A 25,491-nucleotide genomic window follows, 5' to 3' on the forward strand; every position below is an offset into this window, starting at 1 on the left:
TTGGATGATACTTCTGAAAATTTTCCAAAGGGAACTTAGGGCCTAGTCAACTGTTTTATTTTTAAACTATACATTTTTTATTTCTAAACTTAAATGTTTGAGAAATATTTCGTAAAGAAGCTAATATGTCACTCTTCGATCGTCATTCATTCGCACCGAGTAGGTCAGAAGGCTTTTGTTATTAGCCAAAAGATTTCCTGCTCTTGCAGGAGCATGTTGTGATTTTGCTCCTTCAAATAAAAATCAAGGTCACTATTGTTTGGAGCCCAAAGTTTAGGAGAGCAACATCCGAAACCTAAAAGCCAAACTCAAAAAAATAAAAAAAACTCGCTTTATGTGCCTCAAAAAATAATGTCCCGAGATTGATTAGGAATTGTCCAATTTTAGAGGGCAAAATAATTACGTTTAGATGTTTCCTAATTTTGAATAAAAAAACAATTGCTCCCAAATAGCTCTTTGCCCAAGGGGTTATTGTGCAGTATATTCCTATGTGAGCATTGCTCTTGTTATTAATACTGAATTGCTTCAAAGAAGTAAATGTAGCCCCTTGCAGGAAGCTTGCTATATATTTACTCACTGGGTAAAAGACCTACTCACTCCTTTGGTAAAAGACCTACTCATAATGATTTTTTTTGATGAAATTTTCAGATACACTTTTGAATCATTAGATGAAAATTTCCAAGAGAGGGAGAGAACAATTAAAAACAACTACGATCACCTTGTTCCGAAAATGAACTTATTGTATCTTTTCCCTTAAATAAAAACATCTATATTATGAGCTACGAGTAAAATCCTTGGAAGAAAATTACTTAATGAACGCAGGAGGGGGGGGCGGGGTTTGGTTTGGTTTGGTGGCGCTTAACGATTTGCAATGCTACATCTCAAGCTTAATTCCTGCCAAAGTTAATCATATTTGTCGTTCCCATCTCTCCACGCTATGTCCCAGGCTCAATAATTTATTGAGCAACCTTTCAATAATCGAACTCCTGCAAATATATATTCAAAGGTACTTGCTTGCTTCTCATGGTGAAGCTCTCCACCACTTTTAATCTCTCTATCTCTAAATTCAAGGGCCTTTTGAACAATGCAGGTTATAAGGGGAGAGAAATTCTTCCCTCAAAGCTAATCCCTATTCAATGCCATTATTTGTTCATGCCATATTCATAGTCATTGCTTCTCTCTCTAAAAACCCACAAGTTGCCAATTTAGTGAGATACAATGGCAGAGAGAGGATACACATTTTGGGTTTTAGTTGCAACCAGGTTTAGGAGATAAAAGGGTACGGTTTTAGTGGTTTTTCTGGTTAGGGGCTGTGATGGTAAGAGGTTTGGATAGCCGGTCACAAGAGGGCAGGTTCGAGTTCTGAAAATGGCCGGCATAAAACTTAAAAGCAATGTTAGGACCATGGCCATTTCAGTTCACCCCTCCAAAGATCCTGCCTAGGCACCAAGTTATAGTGAGTTTTTTGGTCCTTTGATTTGGTTTGTAAAAAAATATATATATATATTTTATAAAAAAAAATTTCAATAATGGTTATATTAAAGAAGAAAAATGAAGATAGCTCCATGTGCTCACTGTGAGCACCACTAGCTTATCACCGTAAAATAAATTTGTTGGACAGTTATGAAGAGGACGTATTTACGGCACGTAAATATTATTTTCTCTTGTAGATTTGCTTTGTTGACCCGATTTGGAGAAGTCGACCAAGAAGACTTAAAAAGATTAGGGTTTCGGCTTCCCACCAGAAGCAGCTCTAGGGTTTTGGAGAAGAAAACAAAGCAAACATGGGCTTTTGAATTGGATCCAAAACGAGAATTTGCAGAGAAAGAAAACTAAGCATTTCCGGTTCGAAGTAGAAAGAAGAAAAAACCAGGGAGGAAAGAGATCAAGGTTTCTTCTTCTTACCAGAGGAAGCAGCAAAAGCTTTGGGTTTTTTCTTTTTTTATCAATTTTGAACCAGAGCAAGGAGGAGGAGGAGAAAGCATAACCAAGAGAACCTTCACAATTAGGGTTTTTCCAATCCTGCAACTCAATCTAATGGAGCTTGAAACTGGAACTCTCGTCCAAGGCCTTGTGCTGATATTTGCCCTGGCCCTAGCTTTCTTGGCCTACAACTTCCCTGCTCGCGTCCTAGCTCCGTTGCGAGCTCGAGGTCGTTCATCGGCTCAAGCCAAACGCCACTTTATTCAGGGGGCTCAGCTTCTCGCTCAAGCTCGCTCTGCTCCCTCTAAAAAGGACTCTCTCTCGTTAGCCAGGTCCTCACTCAATCAAGCTGATCAAGCCCTGACTCTAGATCCAAAAGACGCAGCAGCTCACATTCTCAAAGCCCTAGGTCTGCAACTTTTGGGGCAACTTCCTCAAGCCCTAGCCTCTTTGGACAATGCGCTCTCTCCTCCTGCTCTGAAAAGCCTAGCTAAATCTGAAAGGGCCGATGCTTTGTTTAAGAGAGCGGAGATTAGGCTTAAAATGGAGCCCAAGAGTCGACATAGGGCCGAGCTAGCCATGGCTGATCTTCTTGCTGGTATTACGATGAAGGAGCTAGAGAATTCTAGGGTTTTTTGCATGTTGGGAGACTGTTATTTGAGGAAGGAGATGGTGGATGAAGCTAAGAAGGCCTTTGAGAATGCTTTGAGGCTTGAACCTTCGAGTGAGGAGGCAAAGGCTGGGCTTGCTAGCATCTCATGAGGATTTGGGGTTTTATTTTCTTGCTGGTTTTAGCGTTTTGGGAAGAACTGGGGTTTGCGGTGATTAGGGTTTTCAGATAAATTAAGTTAATCTTCAGGGGATGGAGGCTATGGATTTTGATCATTCATAAGAATCAGTTCTTCTCTGACCATGAAATAATTAGTGTTTTCTTGTGAGATCTGAGAGCTGGTTTTCTTCAAAGTTGCACGAATATTGCTATGTTGTAATAATGAGGGTTTTCATGGGATCTGAGATCACCCGTTTCCATCAAATTGAGAATTTGTGGTAGGGTTTTCATGGGATCTGAGATCACTGGTTTCCATCTAAATTGAGTATTTATCGTTTAGGATTTATATGAGGAAATTTTTACTTGATCATCCCTAAGAATTAGGTTTCTTTGGCCCCTGAGAACTGGTTCTGTTCGACTTGTGTTGGAGGACTTTAGAATGCTGTGATCATTAATGAGAGCTAAATCTTCTCTTCAGATTTTGAGAACCAAAGAACTGGTTTTGTCAGATGGGTTACCAATAAGTGGTTTCCTGTCCAATGAAACTAGGGTTTTGGGGAATGGTACTTAGATTCTCAGTATATTATTTTGCCTTTGCAGAACATGAGCTCAGAGAAATTGTTCCAAAGAAGTTGCATTTTTTGGAGAAATTTGAAATCTGAAAACTTGAGTTTAACTCAGCTTCCATCAATTGGATTTTGGTTACCGAAGCAAATTATCATCTATGGAGATCTTTCAAAACTGAGACTTGTGTTATTGTTATCATTTTGGCTCCCCAAAATGGCTTACTATTTCCTGTTTCTATGTTTGTGATTGTATCCATGAACAATGTAAGTTTGTAATATTTATTGAGAATTTTGATTTCTTCGTTTCTGTGACTATATCTTCTTTTTTTTGGGGTAATTCAGTGGGGAAGACCGATCCCTACCCTTTTTTTCAATTAGTTTAGGATTTAGTTTTTTTGAAGGTGTTAGTGGCGGGTTGTTGGCGGGAATGGAAATCAAGGAATAGAAATCAAAACCTAGTGACTAAGGTGTGGGGGTACTACCACCATGACCCAGGATTCAATCTTTACTTGAGAATTGAGTAACTGCTTTCTTTTCTAGTATGTGGTTATTTTGCTCTTTTTCTGTAACTTTTTATCAGTCTTTTTTCTTCTTCGTTTTTTCGATATTTTAATGGTCGGAATTGAACTTGAGATAGAGCGCTGCTAAACCTCAGCCGCTAATCACTCAAGCTCAAGCCCAATTCCTACTTAAATGAATCTTCTACAATGTAATGCTCTGCAATACTCTCTCTCTGTGGATGGTATGACATAATTCAAAGGATTGTGGTGTATGCTGCTCAAAGCGTCATCCACTATCCATTCCCTCTAATAAATGGTTCGAATAAATATTATCTATGGCTACATGTTAGTCCCACCAACTCATGTCAAAGGACATGACATTTCCTAGTTTTGAATTGAGGAACTATGTTCGAGAATGATAGGAGCTGGAATCGAACTCGAACAGGAGGAGAAATTCAACTTGTCACTTGGGTCCATATTATCGATATCCAAGTGAATTTTAGCATCCCACTCAGGTTGATTCCCGATTATTGCTGCACTCAATCAACAAGAGGTCCATTTAAGAGTAGCTTGGACTGCACTATTTGGGAGTACAGGCCCTTCTATTATTACTTACTAACAAAAGTAAACTTTATATCTCTCCATTTGCATGATTTACATGAATTTGAAGACACTTGGTTGTTTGCCGTAAATCAGATGGTGAGAAGTGAGTCAACAATTTCATATATTAATACAGCTAAAAAACACAATTGGCGTGCCTATGACATGGTTCGCGGCTCACTCGTTGTGTGGTATTGAGATCAGATAGCAATGGATCTTTGGACATATGTAAAGTACTTGTAATAAGTACTGACACCTCCCTTAACGAAACACCATGTAAATATGCTCATAACTCGGGGGTACCAAAAGATAAAAACAGTTTTCTCAGTTACTTCCAAATGACTCAATTCTTTAATGAAGGTGCTCTGCCTTAATTGGAACTCGTTTGTATGCTTTTCCTTGTTCCTGCTAATCAGATGATGAAAATGAAGTCCCATTGCAGATATCGTACAGGGGTACACCATATGAAACTATGCTCACTCAGTTAAGGAGATTAGCCGCATTGCCCCATAATTACATCCGAGGAGAAAGCATCAGAAAAGGAATGAAAGCAATGAAACCTCTCAAATGTCACCTCTCAAGAGCCTGAGAAACCTCCCCAGAAATACATTGTAGAAATAGGTTGAACCTCCCAAGAGATATGACGTAGAAAAAGATTGTACCTTAACCATTTGCAAGCATGAGAAATTACCCAAATAATAATTTCATTTTATAAGATTAAAAAAACCAATGTACAAAATAGAACCATTTATCTAATCCAATATCATTCTACAGAGACGCCATCAAGCCACTTAAGATTGGGAAGGGCTTTAATCAATATAGTTCTACACTTTTCATAATTTCCAGGGTTCCCTGCAATATCTAACTGAGTCAAAGGCATGTTTTTAAATATCAATATCAGTTCCCAATTATCTGATCTGACCTCTTGATCCCCCACAAAGGCTTTGGAATCCCAAGTGACTCCAGGTGCATGGGTGAGAGGAGAAGAGCAGGTGTACCTTGTCGTGTCGATGGAGTGGCCGCCTATCTCATTGTGAGATATATCCAATACCCTTAAACTATTTATCAGTTTCAGAGGTTCCAATGATGTGAAACTTCCGAACTGATTGTGGCTTAAATTCAAGCAAGTTAGCAGTTGCATTGACTCCATACCTGTAACAAAGTAATCAGCGTCTCACAATCACACATCCCAACCACCAGCATCCAACGCATGCACCCCCCCCCCCCCCACACACACACACACACAAACACATATGCAAGCAGCACCCTGACCACCATCATTCACAATTCAGAGGACACCAGAGTGAACTACTGGCTACAGATCCAGGTCAACCACAGATGGTCTACTCTGTTAAGGTATAAAGTAACCCAAATGCTAATCAAATATAATTACTGTAAATTTGCTAAACTGGACAGCAAATCTTCTCCTTCCAACAAAATGAAAGCTACCATCTTTATTTCAAATAGATGAATGCGAGCTACTTATCCAAAAGAAAAAGACGCTCTTTATTTGATAGAGGTCAATGAATGCAAATTCAAGTGTTCTTCTCTTTTTTTTTTCTAATAGTTAATTTAAGCTTTCAGGGAAAATCGATGATCAAAGAAGGCCCACATCCTAGCACAACTACATAAGAGCAAGGGAGGAAAATAGTCTAAAATGGAGATAAATGTCAAACTGCTTCCTATTTGCAACTAGGCTTATTTACAGCTTTACCATCGCAAGCTGTAAAGCAGCTCTTTTAGTGAACACCTGAAGGGCCAGTTTGGATATTTCTGCTAGACCAAACACCAACAATTTTAAAACCACGAGGTTTTCAAAATTTGGAACAGTTTAAGGAGTCAACCCTCAAATTATAAAAGTAAGATGCACGTCAAAAGCCACCACAAAAAGTGCTTCCAGTGCAAGAAAAACCCTCAAATTGATCTCAACCTCGAGATGTATGGATATGAAGCAAAAAGAAATTCAAATCCTAAAAATAGTGGATCATGGAACACATTATCGGGACCTTCCATTTTTAATATTTTCAAGTAGATAAATCTGCTTGATTTGCCCCATTTTTTTAGCTTTAAATTTTATAATTATGGGCGGAAATAAACTTTCAAGCCATAGTAGAGGTTTCCGGCACTAACATGCATCCTGCAGTAGGGTTTGGTGAGGTGCCTTACATTTGATTAAGGTTCACACTTCACACCTTATGTAAACCGTACCCCAGGAGTTTATATAAGATGACAATCATATATTATAAAAAACATTCAAACAACCCATCAGAGAAAGTTGTTTCAAAGCTAGAAAACCCTTCAATTGATCATCTCGACCTCGACATATATGGATATGAAAAAAAAGAATTTTAAGTCCTAAAAATAGTGCATCTTGCAACACATTAGCTGGACCATCCATTTTTAAGAATTTCAAGTAATTATAGATATGCTTAATCTGTACCGTTTTTAGAGCTTTTTCATAATAGGGGTAAAAAAAGATTTTTAGGCCATCGTAGGGGGTTTCTGACACTCGAACTGCATCTGTCGGTAAGGTCTAAAGGTGTACCTTAATCTTGAATGTTGAAATTCTGAAGGTATCTAAAGTAAAGAGGTAACTCCGCCATGGCAGTCTCGAGCCAGTCATGCCAATCCCAAGCCCGATAAAAGAGGAGGGTTGTGTTAGGTAAGCAACCAGCGTAAAACTTTGCCACATCTTTTTATGAAGGAAAATTGTTTCATGCTGACTGGACCACATTTCTAAATATGCGGTCCAAAAAGTATAAAGCATCCATCTTAAAGATGGATACAAGTAGGTGTTCCATCTAAAAACAATGGAAACTAACGATCCAAATGTTTTCTTACTAGAATTATTATTTCTAGTTCTTAAAATTTATTTATTTTTTCATATTCATGATCTCCATGTTAGAGATTACATGTCCTTAACAATTAAGTCTTAAAAATCCATCTCAAAAATAGATTTATTAAGAGGCCTGCATTTCTACATGTGCAGGCTTGGCCGCATAGAAACCGGGCCCTTTTATGAATCTTGAATCTATTGGTGTGCCTGAGAATTTGGCCAGAATAGTGGAACAAGATTCATGTAACCGACTCTAAATGGTTGGGACAAGGCTCGGATGATGATGATGATCTAAAAGTAAAGAGTAGTGCTCATTTAAATGACGCAGAGAAAGGGAACCACTCCAAGTTAGGAGGTGGGAACTAAACTCCTGCTTTTTGCACTTTTCAAACAAATGTGCAGATCCCCAAAGTAAAGTTGTCAGTGCACATCAACACATACCCGAGCCAAAAACATCTGCGGGCCATAACCTACATGTAAATATTGCAATTGGTAGCAAGTGAATCTATGACTTATATTAACATGGTAATCACCACTTGACTTATATTAGAAAGATAATCAGAGATGAGGCTGACATTGTTTATGCTTTGCACTAAACCAAAAAAAAGAAAAATTTGTTTTTTGCTTTGGGAGTTGGGTGGTATCTAGATGGCCTCATGGCCGTTATCTAGGTTTCTATAGTGGGATAGGCACATCATTCCTTCTGATAGCTGGGATGTGTGTCAAAATGCACGTGCATGTGTGAGTGTGAGTGTGTGTGTGTGTATGTGTGTGTGAGAGAGAGAGAGAGAGTGGGAGGGGGAAGAGAAAAATTCTTGGACTTCCTAGCAGTTCGGAGAATTTCTTAGGGGGAAGTTGCCCCTTTGTAAAATACTCATTAGTGTGAAGCACCAAACCAAGTCACATATGTTAGCTGAAGTTGGTCCCATCTATCAAGAGAGTATGCACACATTAACTGCCCTTAAATATTAACTTCTTAAGCCTTAAGAGCAATAAAATATTATTTCTCCTGTAATAAAACGATAAGTTCAAATGCTGCCAACTATCTCAATCAAAGATAAAATGGTAAGTTTAAATGGTGATAATAACTCGGATAGTATCCATGTAAATTCAATTCATAACGAAATTTTAAAGCTTCCAGTTATCATCGTGATAGAAAACTTCCCTTAAAATAACATGTTTGTGATCTACAAGCAAAATTAGCAATTCGAATCTGAAAAGAAATCTGTGACTCACCTAAAACTTGCTCTAAAATCTCAATAAAGAAAATGAGGAGCAATTTACAAGGAATCAATATGGATATGTTAGAGCTATTAAAATGGATAACGATTTACGATATATTGATCTTATATACATCCAAATTATTGTCAATTTCATCCTTTATAAGACATTTAACATAATTGTTTTTCTTATCTTGTACAACTTGAATTCATGTTACTAATCTTCATAAAAACATATTCTACAATAAATAGTATATTAATTTAACATGCAAAAGTCCTGCTAAATATCACATAAATTCAAGATAAAAAAGACAAACACAATAAGATCCTGATAAATTCCCTACAGGTAATATCCCAAAAAGGGAACAATGAGCATGAGGCACCTATTCTGCCAAACTTTCTCTCAATCATATACTTGACAACAGGAAAACTATGAGTTTTGGTTTCCAAAAACCTGTAATACCAACCAATGTGCAAAGGTAACATTTGCCACCCATGGGAGAGGTATTGTCGTTATCATCTTTCTTTGTCCTCCAAAATTTCTCTACACGTTTCAAGTTCAAAATGCTCAAGATCTAAAACCAAACATTTACCTCTTCATGCACACAGTTAAAACCTTTCAGAATTAGCAGCATGGTGCTTCCTTGGTGTAGCAAAGAATTTTACTTCAAGAAAAATTTCGAGATACCAAGCCAATACCCTCTGCAAGCTCAACGCTTCTCTAGGCAATCTTCAGACGGAGGAGCTACTTCTGCCACTTCAAGTATCAGAACTTGAAGGAGAGTTAAAAAAAATTTAGGAGGATTAAGAACCAATTTCTTACGAGAATCATGGAATGCTACAAACAAATAAAGAATACCGGGTGTTTTGTATTCTTTTGTCTCCCTCACATGTGATACTTATATGTGTTTCTGAAGTATTTGCAATTCAAATTTCTGTTTTATGCTGAGTCCATGTCACACTAAATACTGCCGACAAGTCATGGACACCCTTTGCATTGTCCTTTCTTCAAAAGGCAAAAAAAAAAACACAAATATGTTCCTCATTCAAGCCTCTCAAATATGACAATGGAAGAATGCAAATCAGAAAGCATACCTATACTGTCAGGACAAATCATTAACAACCATTATATCCATTTGGCTATTTGCAACAGGCAATGTAGCAAAGAAGAAAAAGGAGATAATATATCAAAGCCACTATAACTATGACAAGAGGTTAAAGTTATAAGTACAGGTCCGAAGGTACCAACATTTGTAAGACCTTGCATGCATAGAAACCAGGGGGGTACCACTGCAGGTCTTCAGAACCAGGGGGGTACAGATACCAAGAACAACCAAGAGATAATTCATATAATGATACAGTAGATCATATAATGATGAAGACACTGACCTTCAATTGATCGAAGCTCATTGTGACTGAGGTCTAACATCTGGACCCACAATAAGCGCTCAAAAGAACCAATGCGTGATAGTGATAAGTTATTGAGGCGTAGCCATACATTGCTAAGACTGCCGATGGATGTTTGTTTTTCATGGTGCCAACAGTGCTTCAGTAGGGTATCCCTATCAGAAGTTACCTGCAATTTTCCATATAAGAATACGGCCATCTCTCATTGAATTTACAAAGCTTGCCACTGGTGATAATACAAGATGCAACCCATGCTTTCCTCATTTTTTTTCCTTTTTTTTTATTTTATTGTCATATTTTTTCTCCTTGGCCGAGAATGGTCTATTACATGGTATATTAAATTATTAATAACAATAGCATAAGAAAGAAATAAAAATCAAAATCATTCAAACCAGTGTTGCCTGGACACTCCATAAATCTCAGACCTGACACATGGACCATATGTGCCAGGCCATTCTACTGATTTTCAATTGTATTGACACTATATATAGAAGTGTCATCATTGTTCTATACACTAAAGTACTTGTTTTTATAACCCAAGAAGCCATATTATCAAATCCTTGTGCTTGTGAGAGGTTCTTTGAATGACTACCTTTTTTGAACTATTTTGTAGGATGCAGTTTCAAAAATTAATGTCAAGGGTAGGTTTAGAATCTGTGATCTGTTGAAGTGAACTATCTACCACCATGCAAAGTGCTTACATGTGTTGCAAACGAATAATTTTTTATATGTTAGATGATGGTCATTTAAACTAAAACATGAACATAGTAGATGAGAGAAGTCAAACTAATTAAATATTATTAAACACGGCCCAAAACAAAAGAACTCTCTCATAAAACATAAAATTATGATATTTATGTAAATATATTATAAAAATATGATATTTATGTAAATATATTATATTCACTCACTACAATGTAATTATCATATTCAGATTGTTCCACAAAGAGCCTCTATAACTTAAACACGATTTATAGTCTTGACTCTAGAATATAAATTGCACTTTGTTGAACAGTTGAATTCAACCCTGCCATCCCTCTAATGATATCAAATTATATCTGAGTCTACTGACACACCATGAAAGATGTGCAACATGCATTTTGCAAAACATTATTTTTGCATAAATAAAAGAATATATTTTTATATTCTTATTTTTCTTGCATAACATACATTTATATTTCTAAATTTTACATGTTTTATTTGTTACGCTAGTAAATTATATTTTAAAATTCTTTTAATATTTATGTGTGTGCGTGTAGAAGGTTGTATGGATGTGTCCATGTTGTACTGAGTTTTTGGGCAAAAATATACCCCTACCCACGCCTATCAAAAAACATTTTGGCACAAAGCCACACAAAAAGATCAATTTGGGTGATGAAACTACCCCCAACATGAAACTCATTTGCTATGGCGTCACCGGATTGAAACATCACCTGTCCCATGTGGCTTCTTGGAAAACTCGCCCTAACTTTGAAATATCCTCATTCCAAACTAGCTCCCCAAGTTGCTTGGGAGACAAGTAACCCTAATCTCCCCCCCTCCTCCTCCTTCACTTTGGCTCTAAATACCGATGGCTTGGCCATTTGGAGAGGGCCTTGATCATTTTTAGAGGAGAGTGACACTCAGGGCCTTGAAGAGCAAGAAATCAGCACAGAGCTATAAAAAGAAAGAAAGACAGCCCCCAAAAGAAAGACAATTCTGAGGAACCGAAAGGAATTCAGCGATCAGAGCTAGCACAATGTCTTACTTTCAGATATCAAGCACATAAACCACAATTCGACCAAGAAGAAGATTGAAATTTGAGCTTGCTGCAAAGGCACAGCAGACTTAGCAAAGGACACAGCTAAAACACGGTTCCCCATTGTCATCATCTCTCGATACAAACAGAATCATACACTGTGTCATGTCACATATCTGCAGTTCTGTGTTTTTCTTCTGTTTTGCCAGATTTCTCACGTTTTTACAGTCCAATCAAGGGTTTTCTCCCCACCAAAAAGGATCCAATTGTAACAGGCGACTGACGAGCACTTGGAACTCCTCCTGAACGCATATATAAGACGTCATAGTTTTGTGAATTTGGTGGTGAATTTTGTGTGTGTCAATGGTTTTATGTGATTGGAGTTGTATTTCATCAAATACTTCACAAAAAACCAGTTTTCACCTTACATATAGAAAAGAATCTTTTGGATTCATTATATAGAAAAAGTCAGTGTTCGAAAATTCGGCCGCCCAACCACCTAGGCGGCCTAGGCGAAAAAATTTTAAAAAAACCTAGGTGCTGTCTGGGTGGGGTCATTATGCGCCCCATCTATGGGCACCCGCCTAGGTGCTGCCCCATGACACTTTGCAGACAGGTGGAAAAAAACCCTCAGTGAGGGCCAAAAAAGGGTTTTGGGGGGTATTCTAAACCCCCAAAACAAAAACCATGGCCTTTAGAGTGAGAAAAACGCCCTAACAACCACTCCTTTGTGATTTATCGAAAGATTGATAAAATTTTTATTCGATTTCTTCCCAAAACAAAGGCAATAGTTCGTGGGTGGATTTGGAGCTCCTAGTAGTTGATTTTGAGAACTTTTAGCGGCCCAATAGACGAGGTTTTCACCGGCATCAATTTAATTTTAATATTTTAGTACTATCATATTTGAAAGAGGGTTTGATTTTATTTTGCTACAAACATATTATGTTATGAATCATGTGTTTTTTCTTTTACGATATATTTACATGTTTGTAGTTAAAAGATTGACTTTTTTTCTTTCAGGGTGAATTAGGTAAGGGGAGAGGCCCCTACCTTTCGGTAAGAATCAACCATGCGACGTAGTGTTGCTGAGATCGTCGAAGGGCTAACCAATTAAGCCCGGGCTCTTTTCCTAGAGGAGACAGGTGGAGGACCTGGATGAAGGGTTGTTATTCGGAGACAGGTGGAGGACCTGGATGAAGGGTTGTTATTCCAAACCTTTCTTCTTCATTCTCATAAATGGCACCCTTAAGGGTTTCTTTCCCTCTTCCAAGGGCCTCAGGCAAGGGGATCCTCTGTCCCTTCCTTTTTGCCATTGCAGCGGAAATTTTCAGCTAATCCTTGTCAAGTTGGACTTCTTTCAGGCTTTTTAATAGTTGTGTCAAAGGACCAGTGGTCTCGCACCTTCAATATGCCGATGATAGGTCAACTTATTAGCAACTGATAATAAGAAATTCTACCTTTTTAATAAGAAATTCTACCTTATCCATTGCAAATATAAAATACCATCAAACCCTTGGCTTTCGAAAAATAGGTCAACTTCTAGAGCCTCTGGGGCTTGGAAGTCTATTTTGTCTTCTCTCTCACGCTTCATGAGTTGTATCAAATTCCATCCAAGGGGAGGAAATAGAATTTTATTCTAGCCAGATCTCTAGCTAGGGCACACACCCTTCAAAGACTACCCTTCCCTCTATAACCTTTCAATTCTACGATTGCGGAGGAAATGTCCATTTCCGGCCAGCATTTTGGAACCCCTCTTTCAAACATCCCTTGTCTGACTCTGAAACCTTTGAATTCATCTCCCTCTCTTCTTTACTTCACTCTACCTTCCTAGCCCTCACAGGCCACGACTGTCTTGTGTGGACCCCTGCTCTTCAGGACTGTTCACAGTGTCTTCATTTTATAGAAAACTTTTGGAACCCCTGACCTTTCCCCACTATCCATCCTCAGTAGATCCAAACTGTGGTCCTCAATGGCTCCACTGAGAAAACAAGCCTTTAATTGGATTGCTGCCCCTGAAAGAGCTCTTACAGTGGACCACCTTCAATGAAGAGGGATATCCATTGCCAACCGATGTGCAATGCATCTTCATGAAGAAGAAAGCAATCCCCACCTCTTCATCCATTGTGAGGTTGCTTTCAACCTTTGGAGCAGGTTACTGCGATTATTCGGCCTTTCATGGGTAACCCCATCCTCCCTACCAGCTCTGTTCAAACTTTCTTTGGACTTAGTCTGGCCCAAGGCAGGCAGTTTCCTATGGAAGGCCTCCATGGAGGCAACTAATTCGGTCATTTGGACAGAGCAAAACACTTTAGTGCTCTTCCACAAGATCACCTCTCAAGTTATCTTTTGGGCCTCCAACTGTAGGGACTTCAAAGGAGTCCCCTCTTCATCATTCTTGCAAGACTGAGCAGCAATCCTACATTTCCAACCCCCTCGGGTAGCTCATGCTAACAACTGGTCCCCACCACCTGAGAGCTTTTTGAAACTCAACTTCGATGGGTACTCTCTAGGCAACCCAGGTCCTTCAAGAGTGGGGGGATCTTCAGAGACCATTTAGGCAATATTTTGGCCTCTACTCTCAAAATATTGGTCATACCGACTCTCAGCTTGCTGAGTCCCTCTCCTTACTCACAGGACTCAAGTTGTTCAGCAGCTTGTGGGCCCAACCCCTGATAGTTGAAAGAGACGCAAAAAATATAATCACTTGGGCACCTCCACCTTGGTTTCTCGCCTCTATTTTTTATAAGATAACGCATATTTGCAGGGATACAGTCGCCTCATGGACGCATACTTGGAAGACGTCAAACGCCTTGGCAGACCATTTCGCTAAGGAGGGAGCACTCTTGAGCTCTTGGGAGACTTCAACAATCATCACTCAGCATGGTTGCACGACTCTCGGATGTTTTGTTTATATCCCCATGTTATCCTTGTTGTATATGACTGTAATGGGCAGATCTCTTGAGCCCCAACCATTTTTTGTACAGGGACCCTATTAGGGTAGCCTATTTTTTGTGGAGGGACCCGACTTGTGGGTCGCCCCCTACATTTTTTTGCCGAGGAACCCGGCTTGTGGGTCACCTCGTGTGACGCTTATACTCCTCTTCCCCTTTCAATACAGTTAAAACTTCAAAAAAAAAAAAAATCGATTGTTTTTTTGGGATTAATTGAATTTTTTCTCATTTGGACGATGAAAGTGAGCATATATCATATTCTTACATAAATAGTTGATTCCTTTTTTGTACAAAGCGTCATGTTTTGATATTTTATTATTTTTGTTTTACTTTATTTGATAGATAATTGATTATGTGATATCTTAATGTATTACAATGTGTTATGTTTTTTTATTTTGCCTTGTTGACTTTGTGTATCGTTTCTAGTCTAGACTTCTAATTTCCTACAATGAAATTTGGGATTTCAAGCATTTTAATGTTTTACAAGTTACAATCTCTTTGAGACTTGTATCCGTAAATCTGTTACATGATTGCACTATTACATTTTCGTCTATTTCACGATGAGTTTGGGACACTAAAATTGCCTTACAAACTCTCAAGGCTTAAAACCATGCCCTAAAAACTCCCCAAGGCTTAAAACCATGCCGTAAGAACTCCCTTGTTTTTTTTGTTTTGGGGTGGGAGGGTTTCAATTTTGGTGAGGGCACCCTGCTCAGGTGGGGGCGCCTAGGCGGCCAGGCACCCAAACGCCTAGGTGGCCGAATCCACATTTTTTAACACTGGAAAAAATATCAGCCTATTGCAGTTAATTGGAAAAAGGCTATGACAATGATGATGATGATGATGACATAGAAAAAGTATCATCAGTTTGCAACATTTCCTGCTGGATTTGACTTTCCTTGCACTATTATAACATCGGACAGCTGACCGTTGATCTTTTATCCAAATCTTCGACAAATTTTCCCCATAAGCCCAAATGTGTGTGAAGCGAGTACTATTCAAGTATTAACAATGGAGAAGGAATCTTTTATATCCTAACAAAGACAAGATTATGGGAACATCAGCAAGGCAAGAGAATTCCATATTTTTCATATGCTTCAAATACTCCGAATATAATGTATACTTAACCAAGCCTAAGTAACATAGGTCCACCAAAAACTTGTCTCACTATATGCAACTCAGCCAACGAAAACAAAATAAGGCACTCTCTAAGTAACAAGTCAAGATCTCCAGTATATGAGCAGCCCGAAGGAGAACTCACAATAACTATACCATAGGTTACTTCGATGCCCATTATGTTCCTAAATTGCATTGAATAAGAGTGTCTGAAAACCCAGTTACTGAAGTTTGGAGTTGCCCAAGTCACTCAGATCCAGAAACCATAGGATTTTCCCAAGTCTCACCAGGTCATAAATCGAGTTTTGGTCTGATTCAGACCCAGGGCCCTAGCAAGTCTGAGCTTGAATCTGTGCTCTTAACCATGGTTCAATAATTAAGGAAACAAAAAAGAAATGCATTATCATATAATCTTTTCAGGAAGCAAACCTCATTCCATAGTGATAAATAAGTGATATTTGACAAAAATAAATGGACAATATGCAAAAACAGTTCCATAATCATAATACACTTTAAAAAAAAAAAAAAAAAAATGGCAACAAGAATTCTACTAATTTATGATAAAATTAAGCCATAACATAACAGAATCAAAGGAGAAAACAATAAAAGTTACCTGCTCAATCAGGACCATACTGTGTTGATCCTTGTAATAATGAGCATGCGTTGGATCCATCTTTAGCAGACTGCTAAAAAGGTCTAGAACTTCTTCCCACTGACTACCTTTGCTTGTACATGGAAACCCATCAACCATGATATTGTAAGATGTTAATAATCGTGCCAGGGTGAGCCTTCCAATTTTGCTGCGAAGAGTTGAAATGTGGAAAGTAAACAAATATTGTAGGATATATTTTGCATTCTAACAGCAATAATATCAACTATCAAATCATTCAGAAAGGCCTTAAATTAATACAGACTAACCAATCGATGCAAAAGAAAAAAGACTAACCAATCAGTTATTGACAACAAGCATCTGAAAAGATCAATCCCAGATTTCAAAGTGTCCAACTGCCATTCAGTTGCATGGACTCTGTTGTGAACACCAATCCTTTGATGACTAGAAGTTGTTAATGGAAGATTAAGGTCCAGAATAAGGCTATCAAATTTAGTAAAGCATTCATCTTTCCAAACTACCATATCATGATTTACTTCTCTTCTGCTATATTCTGAGGAGGAGGGATTCAACTTAAACTCAAACTTTGTAGGAAGGCCATAGTGATATCCATTCAGGGAAATAATGCCTTGTGAGTCACCAACACTAACATCAAATTGACAGAGTTCTAAAGGATTTGCTACATCAGGAACACTCATATATGTAATCCAAGATTTTGATTTTCCCAGGCCATCTGTTGAAAGTGGCCTCCAATTAAGGTGGCGCTTCTCTATGCATGTAGAACTCACAGTAACAGTGGAATTGTTCACACCTTCAACAGCTTGATTAAAATAGAGAATTAGAGGAAAAACTCTTTCTCTGGAAATAGAAGTTTTGCATCCATTAGATGTGCAAAAACCAGGCTGCACTATAGAGCTTAATGTGAGATTTGAGCCATGAGATGGCCAAGAAGCAGTAAGCAATGGAGCCTTTGGTGCAACTGTTAGATCCAGAAGCCCAAGATAATTAAACCACCCAGCCTGATCTTCAGGGTCACAGAACAGAGCATTGTGCGCAAGATAGTACTCGGATTTCAAGAGTTTTTCACTTTCCTCACTCAAACCACACTCATTTGGAAAGTTTCCATGGCTGTCTCGCTTCACCAACTGCGCCAAAAGTCGACTGAAAAACACAACCAATGTTAGATTTTCATCAAGCACCCAAGACTTTAAGAAATGAATATGATGCTGTGAAAGTGAATTGCAGAGAGAGAGAGAGAGAGAGACTTTAAGAAATGAATATGATGCTGTGAAAGTGAATTGCAGAGAGAGAGAGAGAGACTTTAAGAAATGAATATGATGTTGTGAAAGTGAATTGCAAAGAGAGAGAGAGAGAGGTGGAAGAGAAGATAACCCAATGAATATCTACAGCCACATAAGGCACGTAAAGGGAACAAATCGCACAGCAACACAGGCATATGAAAGAGATTGCGAGAGTTCCTTTGAGAAAACCACACATAATGTTGAGACAAATAAACTTATCAGATTCATGGGATACAAAATAAATAGAACCCCAAAATTACAAGTGATTGGAAAATCCTACATGAACTCAAGGAAATGGCTCTGAATCATGAAAAAGTTCACCCTTCCCTCAATTTATTCACTCAACTGCACCAGCATTGAATGCAAATAAACGAATATTTTGGTCACTTCTAAGAAAAATAATTAAGCATAATCGCACTATTTAAGGCATAAAAAATAAATAACAACATAAAACATTGAGTGAACATCATATTAGAGTAAATAAAAGGAAGCAACAAAATGATACATGCAAAACCATGACTTCTGTACCTGTGATTATGCCATGCAGAATAGTTGCTGAAATCATTATTAATTTTCTCCTCGGAAAACTTTATCTCCTCCTCATCCTTGATATTCTTCAATGCTGCAACAAATCTTACGCCACCCAAAATGATGAACATTTCAGGTTGAGCTCCAACATTCATTGATGACCTCAAAAAATCCAACAGGGAAGTATGACATAGTCCAATGAACCATAGCATACAATACTTAAAGGCTGCATCCACCATCCCTTGCCACTAAGGAATGGTTGGAGATCAGCTAGGATGGATCACATCCATCCTTGTTCATTTAAATTTTACACCACCATCTTTCAGTGAAAACATACAGTGGATTTGGCCTTGGAACACAACATACCATCATCCACTGAAAAATGAATAATTTACCAAATCCAAATAAGATAAGTTAACTTGTATTAAAGCCCACCATTACCAAACCTCACCTTATTAAAGCCCACCATTATCAAAAATGGTAGTTTATTATTTTAAGAACTGCAGAAAATAAACTTGTAGATATTTTCTATGAATTAAAAATTCGCTTGATTATGAGAAAACAATATTAATAACAGAAGTTTATCTTTGAGAAAAAATAGCAACCTCCGGTGATTCCAACCATGGAAATTACGCGAATCTGCTTCAAGAAACTTGTCTAGAAGCCAAAGCTCACGATCAAGAGACGAGAACCCTTTGCCAAGCACCCACTTCCTATGATGCCAAGCACCATAAGACTTATAGTTCTGTTTAAGAGCATTCTCAACCTACTCCATAATTAAACGAAATCAAATAAGTAAACAACCGTGATCATATAAGTACTAGATAGTCAAAAAGTGCATCACACATTATGTGAAGAAAATTCGATTTCTACAACCCCCATCAATTCATCAATTCATCAAAATTAAGCGAGCACCATCTCCATATAAAATCCAAAAAATGAGTAACAACTGGGGGTTCTCCAAAAGGTTTATAAAGGATTAAGAACCAACAAATAAAGGAGAAATGCGTTATACAAGTAAATATATCAGTCTAAGTTCTTTGCCTAGTATGCCCTTGATTAAATCCAACAACTCATTTAATAGGGGAAGTCCAAAATGCTTATAAAAGATTAAAAACAATGAATAAACTACATATTACAATATAGGAAAACAAACCACTCTGAGTTCTTCATCTACGATGTTCTTGATCAAAACAGGGTCGGATACAGCTTCCAGAAATTTATCGACAGCAATCTTTCGATAATTCCAAGCAGTGTAGATCTCGGGGTTTATCTTCACAAGCTCTGCACTCACCTCGAGCGCTTCCCTCGAAAAACTAAAGAAACCCAATTACCTCCATGATCAGAATGTCACCATTAACACTCATTCATTCTTCTTTTGCTTTAAATCAACAAAAATACGAAATTTTCGGGAAAACATGAATAGACAATTCAGAGAAAATGCATAAATCGCTTCATGATCTGAATTGTATGATTTACAAAACGAAATATGGAGATCAACCTCACAGAGATCAGAATCTGAACATAATTGTCGAAATTAGCTAAAAATGACAGACACCCAAAAAGATTTCCACTACAAAGCAATGACCCAAGTCAAAGTGAACGAGAGAGAGAGAGAGAGAGAGAGAGAGAGAGAGAGAGAGAGAGAGATATTAAAAAGGAAAGGAGCGCTGACATTTGATTGCGGTGATAGTTCAAAAACTGGTTTTGGAGAGAACGAAGCTTGGAAGCCTTGGCAATGGATTTCGCATCATCCTCTGCTTTCAGGGGCTTGCGAGGACGGCCGTGCATTGTACCTTAAACCTCTTCTCGCTTTCGCTGGATTTCCGAACCCAAGAGTAACCCACCTCACCCCTCTCTCTTTCTCTCTCTTCTCTCTCTCTCTAGGAAACGGGAGAAGAGCAGTTTGCTACTTTACGAAAATCCGGAAAAATATATCGGCATGGAGAAGAAACTTTTGTAGTATCTACCTCCAGACAGCATCTATCGGTCTTAGAAACCATCCGATGTCAACAACCAACGGTTAGAGTTAGCAGCGTACTGTTGATACCGAAATGCTGCTTTAAAAACGACTTGTAATATTTTATGTCAGAAATTTTCCCATGCATATATTGAAACCATGTACCTTGCATACAAGGAGGCTTTTTTTTTAAAAAAAAAAAAACATTTTATAGTGTCGAGGCTTTAAACAATCAAATTGAAGCTCATCTAAACAATTTCACTATAAGATGTTGTCTTGATGCTCAAATATCATCAAATTGATCATCTCGACATCAAGATACGTAGACATGAGAAAAAAATGAATTTTAAGTTTTAGAAATAGTGCATTTGATAAGCATTTTGAACTCTCAATTTTCAAGATTATCAAGTTTTCATATGCTCGATCCACACTACTTTTTAAGCTTTAAATTTTATAATTAAAAATAAAATATATTTTGAGGCTATCAAAAAGATTTATAGTACTGGAACCACATTTCTCGACCCTATTTGAAGTTGCACTTTATTTTGATTGTTTAGAGCCTCAGCTCTATACAAATCACATCCATTTTTTTGGTAAGTAATAATACAAGAAGGTTACAATTACACAATTACTTATATCATCCAATATGAAACTTGATAGCATGAGTGTGTCATAAAGTTTGAAAAAATTTATTTTTAATTTGAACTTGACAATCAAATAAAATGAGACCAGTATATATGATTTTCTATTCAGATGACAATAGACGGCTATCTCAAGGCACATCAAGACCTACATGCAAGACGGGTGAGACCCGAGAGGGCAACCAAGCCAATTGGGAGTAAGAGGATCCATAATACTTGCTGCTTTCTAAACTTCATATTCATTATCGCCAATCCGAATGAGACCGGACTAAGAAGCTGAGGACTTGACCATCTTGAATCCCATAGGAGACCATGGGCTGACCGGTGGCACACAATCGACAGGGCATAAGACATGATGCATGACCGAGGTAGTGGTACATGTACGAGAGATGGCGATACGCGCCCACAGGCCAAGAGCATTGTCAGCACTTTACCCTTATGAGTATGCTCTTCTACTATATGGCAATGAGACAGGCTAAACCTAGTATCCAAGTATTGCATGCTTGGGCGTCAAGGCGGCGGCTAGGTGGTGAAAAAGCCCTCGTGACACAGACCGCTGTGGTGGTCCCATCTGACCTCCATAGCACATGGTCTCACACCGAGACTAATAGGTTGGAAAATCTTCACTTTGAGAATTTTTAGATCATCTTTGTTTAACCTTGTGAACAATATTGGAAAAAATATAAATAAATAAATTTTAGATATTACCTACATATTTTACATAAGAAAAATGGTTTGATAGGGTTTTAGGTTTATCAAAATAAGTAAAATGTCACCTTATAACTCATAAAAAATTGTAATTTAAATATTTTAAAAACATTTATATCGATCATCTTGGCTTGAATACTATGGTTGTAAAAAAACAAAAAGAAGTAAGATTTTAAACTATAAAAATAGTGTATATTGTAACAAATTATCTAAAATGTCTATTTTGCTCTAAAAATAAATGTTCACAAATTCGTAAAATCTGTACACTTTTTAGTTTCAAATTTATTGTCAATGTTGGAAATTTGTTTCAGATCCATTATGGAGTTTTTTGTTGTCAAAAGTGCTATCTAGACAAAGATTTAAGGCGAGGATTTATTTTGTTTTTCATGAAGCCTATGCCTTATAAAAGTTTCATCGTTTATATAAATAATGCCATTACTAAAATTCTCCTTGATTTTTTATATTACGTGCATATCCCTTTTGTCTGACATTTTTTATTCCAATTTTACCTTATGGAGATTGAAAATTCAAAGGCACAAAAGACTTCAATTTTTCAATGTGTGTAGTTATGTTATGTTTTTAAGGTACTTTTAAGGAAAAAACTCAAGTTGTTTTAGATTTTGAAAATCTGAACGTTCTGAATATACGAAATTGACTTTTTGTTTCCCTGAAAAGGACTTAATGAAAAAAAGAAAAGAAAAGAAAAGATGACATTGAAAATCCGAAGTCATCAATTGTTGTGGTGACTTCGGATTTCCAATCTTTGAAGTGAGGATGAAATTGGAGTGAAAATCAACAACAAAAGGGATATGCACATATTATATATATAGGAAAGTATATAATTAGACTATTTATTTTTGGTGCACAGTTACAATCAATTTTGACCATTAGATGTAAAATTGAGTGGCTACCTTTATTTCATTGACCAAACTCAAAGTTCAAATAAAAATTTTTCCAACTTTTTGATACACCCAAGTTATTAAATTTCACATTGTATAGTTGTAAGTAATTGTGACCTCTGTAAATGATCTCATTGTAAACAAGCCTTATAAATATTATCATCGTAATAATGGGATAAACGGATAAATTGCTCTAAATTTTAGCACTTGAAACTCCAAATGACTGCGATCCCTCTATGGACAGTTTTTTTTGGGGAGATTTGGCTTAAATGTTTTTTGAGCAATAAACCAATTTCTTTTTCTTTTTCTTTTTATTTGTTCCTATTCATCTTACATATGAGTAAACATGATAAAAAAAAAATTATATTTACCTCAAAAAAATCAGAAACTTTTCACATCAAAAAAATGTTTTTTGGGCAAGAGACTTGTTGATGACGGCCTTGAAAAACCATTAATCTTTCCCAAATTTAAAATGATTTGAAAATTTAAAATCAAATTTAACTAAAAAAGCACATGAATCCAATAAGAAAACTAAAACAGAGGTAAATACCATTTTCTATTTTAAGTTTTACAAAAAACCTAATCCCCTCTCAATATACATAATCCGGTGAATGACAATAAAAGTCACAATAACAAAAACAGGAAAAAATAAAAAATAAAAGGAAAAAAAAGAAAAGAAAAAGAAACTCTACATATGATCCGCAAGCACATGTGATGCACAGTGCACTAAAGCCCTCCAATGCCCCACGATCTAGACAATTGAATCTGAACCGTCCATTTCATGGTACAAGATCTCCTTCCTTGCATCCATGTCATGGTGCGAGAATAAATCCCATCCGTCCATATCTAGCATTTGATCCCTGTCCTCTTGGTGGGAACCACTCCAAATCAATTTTGGCGGAAAGTATAATACACACCACCCGTGTATGATGTTCAGCACGCTATCGAGCATATACCATTGGTTGTCAATAATAAACGGTGTGGATTTTCCATTCTCAAGGTGGGTGTACATCATCAAGATTGAGATTTAAAGCTGATCCATACCATCCATCACCGAGAACGACGGTCGATACCCCAACTACGTAGCATCTACCATAGTGTTTCACTAATTCACCACCATGAGAACCACTTAGAAAAGAGGCTAGCTCTCCTTAAAGAATGAGACCCCAACAAATTACTACCCGACCAGGATCTCCGTTTTCCAGTGAGTTTTCCGGCCATCCTCATCGAATTTCCGGCAGGCGCCGACGCTGTCCTGTGCGGCCGAAGCAGATGCACCCGAGGCGGCGGAATCGATCGAATCAAAGGCCATCGAATTGACCTGAAAAATGGATGTTCCTTAATTTCACAAGCACCCTTCTCAAATCCCAGTCTTCTTCTAGGATCTTTGGTCAATAATCTTTTTATAAGGTCCATCACAGCCAAAATCTCACCGGAAACGTGATCTTCGCCTGATTCCGGCCACCTCAGCGGCTTCGATAAAATGTTTTTCAGTGTGGCCTTCTTGGTGGGCCCCTTAAAGGGGGTACGGCCATATAAAAGCTCATATATGAATACCCCCAGGGCCCACCAATCGACACCGGCACCATGACCTTCGCCGGAGATAATTTCCGGCGCCAAGTACTCGTGGGTCCCGACATACGACCTGGAGTGGGCCCCTTCAGGCTCGGCCATGAATTGTGGGAGCCAGTCGATGGATGACTGGGGGTGTGAGAAGCAACAAGCCGGGGTGAAATCCTCTAAGTTTGTTCCGCCGGAATTTGTCCGGAAATGGAGCTTCGGGGTGACATTGGATTTGAAGCTGAGGTCGAAGTCGGAGAGCATGATATGGCCGTTTTCTCTTAAGAGGACATTTTCCGGCTTCAGATCACGATACACGATACCTAATGCATGGAGGTACTCCAAGGCCACAAGTACTTCAGCTGCATAGAATCTGAAAACAGAGAAAATGCACCATGTTTTTCAGCTACTGCACCATGTTTCTGAAGAGAGAGAAAGGGAACATGAGAGAGAAAGTAGCCACCCACCTCACAGCATTGATCCCGAACCGACCGCCCGGCTGTCTGGCCCGGAGCCTGTGGAGATCCCCGCCTGGACAGTAATCGATCAGCACGCACGAATGCCTCCCGGCCTCAATCCGACCATACAAAGTTGGCAGAAATGGATGATCCAGCTCCCCCAACACCTCCGCCTCTTCCCAGCCGCCGCCGCCGCCTCCTCCCTTAGCTCTCGCCTTCTCCTTAACCGAAGGCGCGTCTCTGTCGACTACCTTGAGCGCATAATCAAATCCCTCGAGCCTGCACTGGTAAACACGACCGGAATCACCAGAGCCGAGGTGGCGAACAATGTGGAGGTTAGAGAAAGAGAGGGGAGGGCTCAAGGGGCTCAGGGTCTGGATGGGAGCCCATGCCGGGTCGGAGGAGCGGTGGGGGAGGGGGAGGGGGCGGGTATGGGAGGAGGAGGAAGAGAGAGGTTGAAAGTCGGAGAGGCTGAGGCTTGTGCGAGCGGAGGAGGTGGAGGTGGTGGCGTCGGTGGAGACTGAGGTGAAGCTGAAGTCGAGGTCGGAGTCGGGAGGGAAGGAGGAGGAGGTATCCATGGTTCGAGTGCAGGTCAGGGGGGAGAGATGAAGGTGGGGTTGTTCGTTATATATAGAAGAACCAGAGAGATGGGAAATGTAGAGAGAGAAAGAGTAGGGAAATGTAGAGAGAGAAAGTAGGGAAATGGTGGGGGCGTGTATTGGGAAGAGGGAAGATGAGTCAGGTGGGGGTGGGACGGGGTTGACCGAATTTCACCACTAAAATAAGGGCCATTCCTCAAATTAATTAAATAAATAAATAAATAATTTATATAAGGTCCAACCTTAAAAATGTAAAACTAAAGATATACCTCAAAACCCCATAGAAAAACACTTGTTTTAATATTGAAAAAAAAAAAGGAAAAAAAGAAATTGAGACTTAGAATTAGTGCATCTTGTAACACATTATCTAGATAGTCAATTTTCATGATTTTCATATGTTTATATTAAATAGTTTTGGAGTTTAAAATTTTATAATTAGATATGATAATAGATTTTCAAATAATTTTAAAAAATTTTTACACCAAAATTACTATGTTATGGTAAAATTTGGAGGTATACTTTAATTGGATTGTTTAAAGTTGCAACCTTATTAAAAACCATACATATTAATTAATTAAAAGCTTTAGTCAGAGTTTTTTTT

General features: G+C 38.2%; 3 protein-coding genes across 4 annotated transcripts; 1 reads left to right on the plus strand and 2 right to left on the minus strand.

Moving 5' to 3' along the window:
• The first annotated feature begins 1,701 nt into the window (after positions 1–1,701).
• Positions 1,702–3,565, plus strand: LOC18442636 (Tetratricopeptide repeat (TPR)-like superfamily protein). Its single transcript, XM_011628122.3, has one exon. The coding sequence runs from the start codon at positions 2,038–2,040 to the stop codon at positions 2,683–2,685; it is 648 nt and encodes a 215-aa protein (XP_011626424.1). The 5' UTR covers positions 1,702–2,037; the 3' UTR covers positions 2,686–3,565.
• Positions 3,566–5,045: 1,480 nt separating this feature from the next.
• On the minus strand, positions 5,046–20,145 carry RGTA1 (RAB geranylgeranyl transferase alpha subunit 1). Of its 2 annotated transcripts, XM_006852852.4 has the most exons (8): positions 19,741–20,145; positions 19,222–19,381; positions 18,671–18,831; positions 18,066–18,170; positions 16,573–17,397; positions 16,240–16,426; positions 9,804–9,990; positions 5,046–5,510 (listed from the first exon to the last, which is right to left on the minus strand). In XM_006852852.4, exons 1-8 carry the CDS (start codon positions 19,854–19,856, stop codon positions 5,122–5,124), a joined length of 2,130 nt encoding a protein of 709 aa, XP_006852914.1. In that variant the 5' UTR covers positions 19,857–20,145; the 3' UTR covers positions 5,046–5,121. The 2 variants fall into 2 exon arrangements, with proteins under 2 accessions (XP_006852914.1, XP_088710910.1); XM_088854784.1 differs by lacking the exons at positions 18,066–18,170; positions 18,671–18,831; positions 19,222–19,381; positions 19,741–20,145 and adding an exon at positions 17,818–17,934.
• A 2,739-nt stretch (positions 20,146–22,884) lies between these two features.
• Positions 22,885–24,876, minus strand: LOC18442639 (serine/threonine-protein kinase WAG1). Its single transcript, XM_006852854.2, has 2 exons — positions 24,301–24,876; positions 22,885–24,206 (listed from the first exon to the last, which is right to left on the minus strand). Exons 1-2 carry the CDS (start codon positions 24,867–24,869, stop codon positions 23,384–23,386), a joined length of 1,392 nt encoding a protein of 463 aa, XP_006852916.1. The 5' UTR covers positions 24,870–24,876; the 3' UTR covers positions 22,885–23,383.
• Between the last annotated feature and the right edge of the window lie 615 nt (positions 24,877–25,491).

Source organism: Amborella trichopoda, chromosome 13 (genome assembly GCF_054954075.1).
Source record: "Amborella trichopoda isolate Santa Cruz 75 chromosome 13, AtrichopodaSantaCruz75HAP2 v2.0, whole genome shotgun sequence".
Classification (NCBI taxonomy): domain Eukaryota; kingdom Viridiplantae; phylum Streptophyta; class Magnoliopsida; order Amborellales; family Amborellaceae; genus Amborella; species Amborella trichopoda.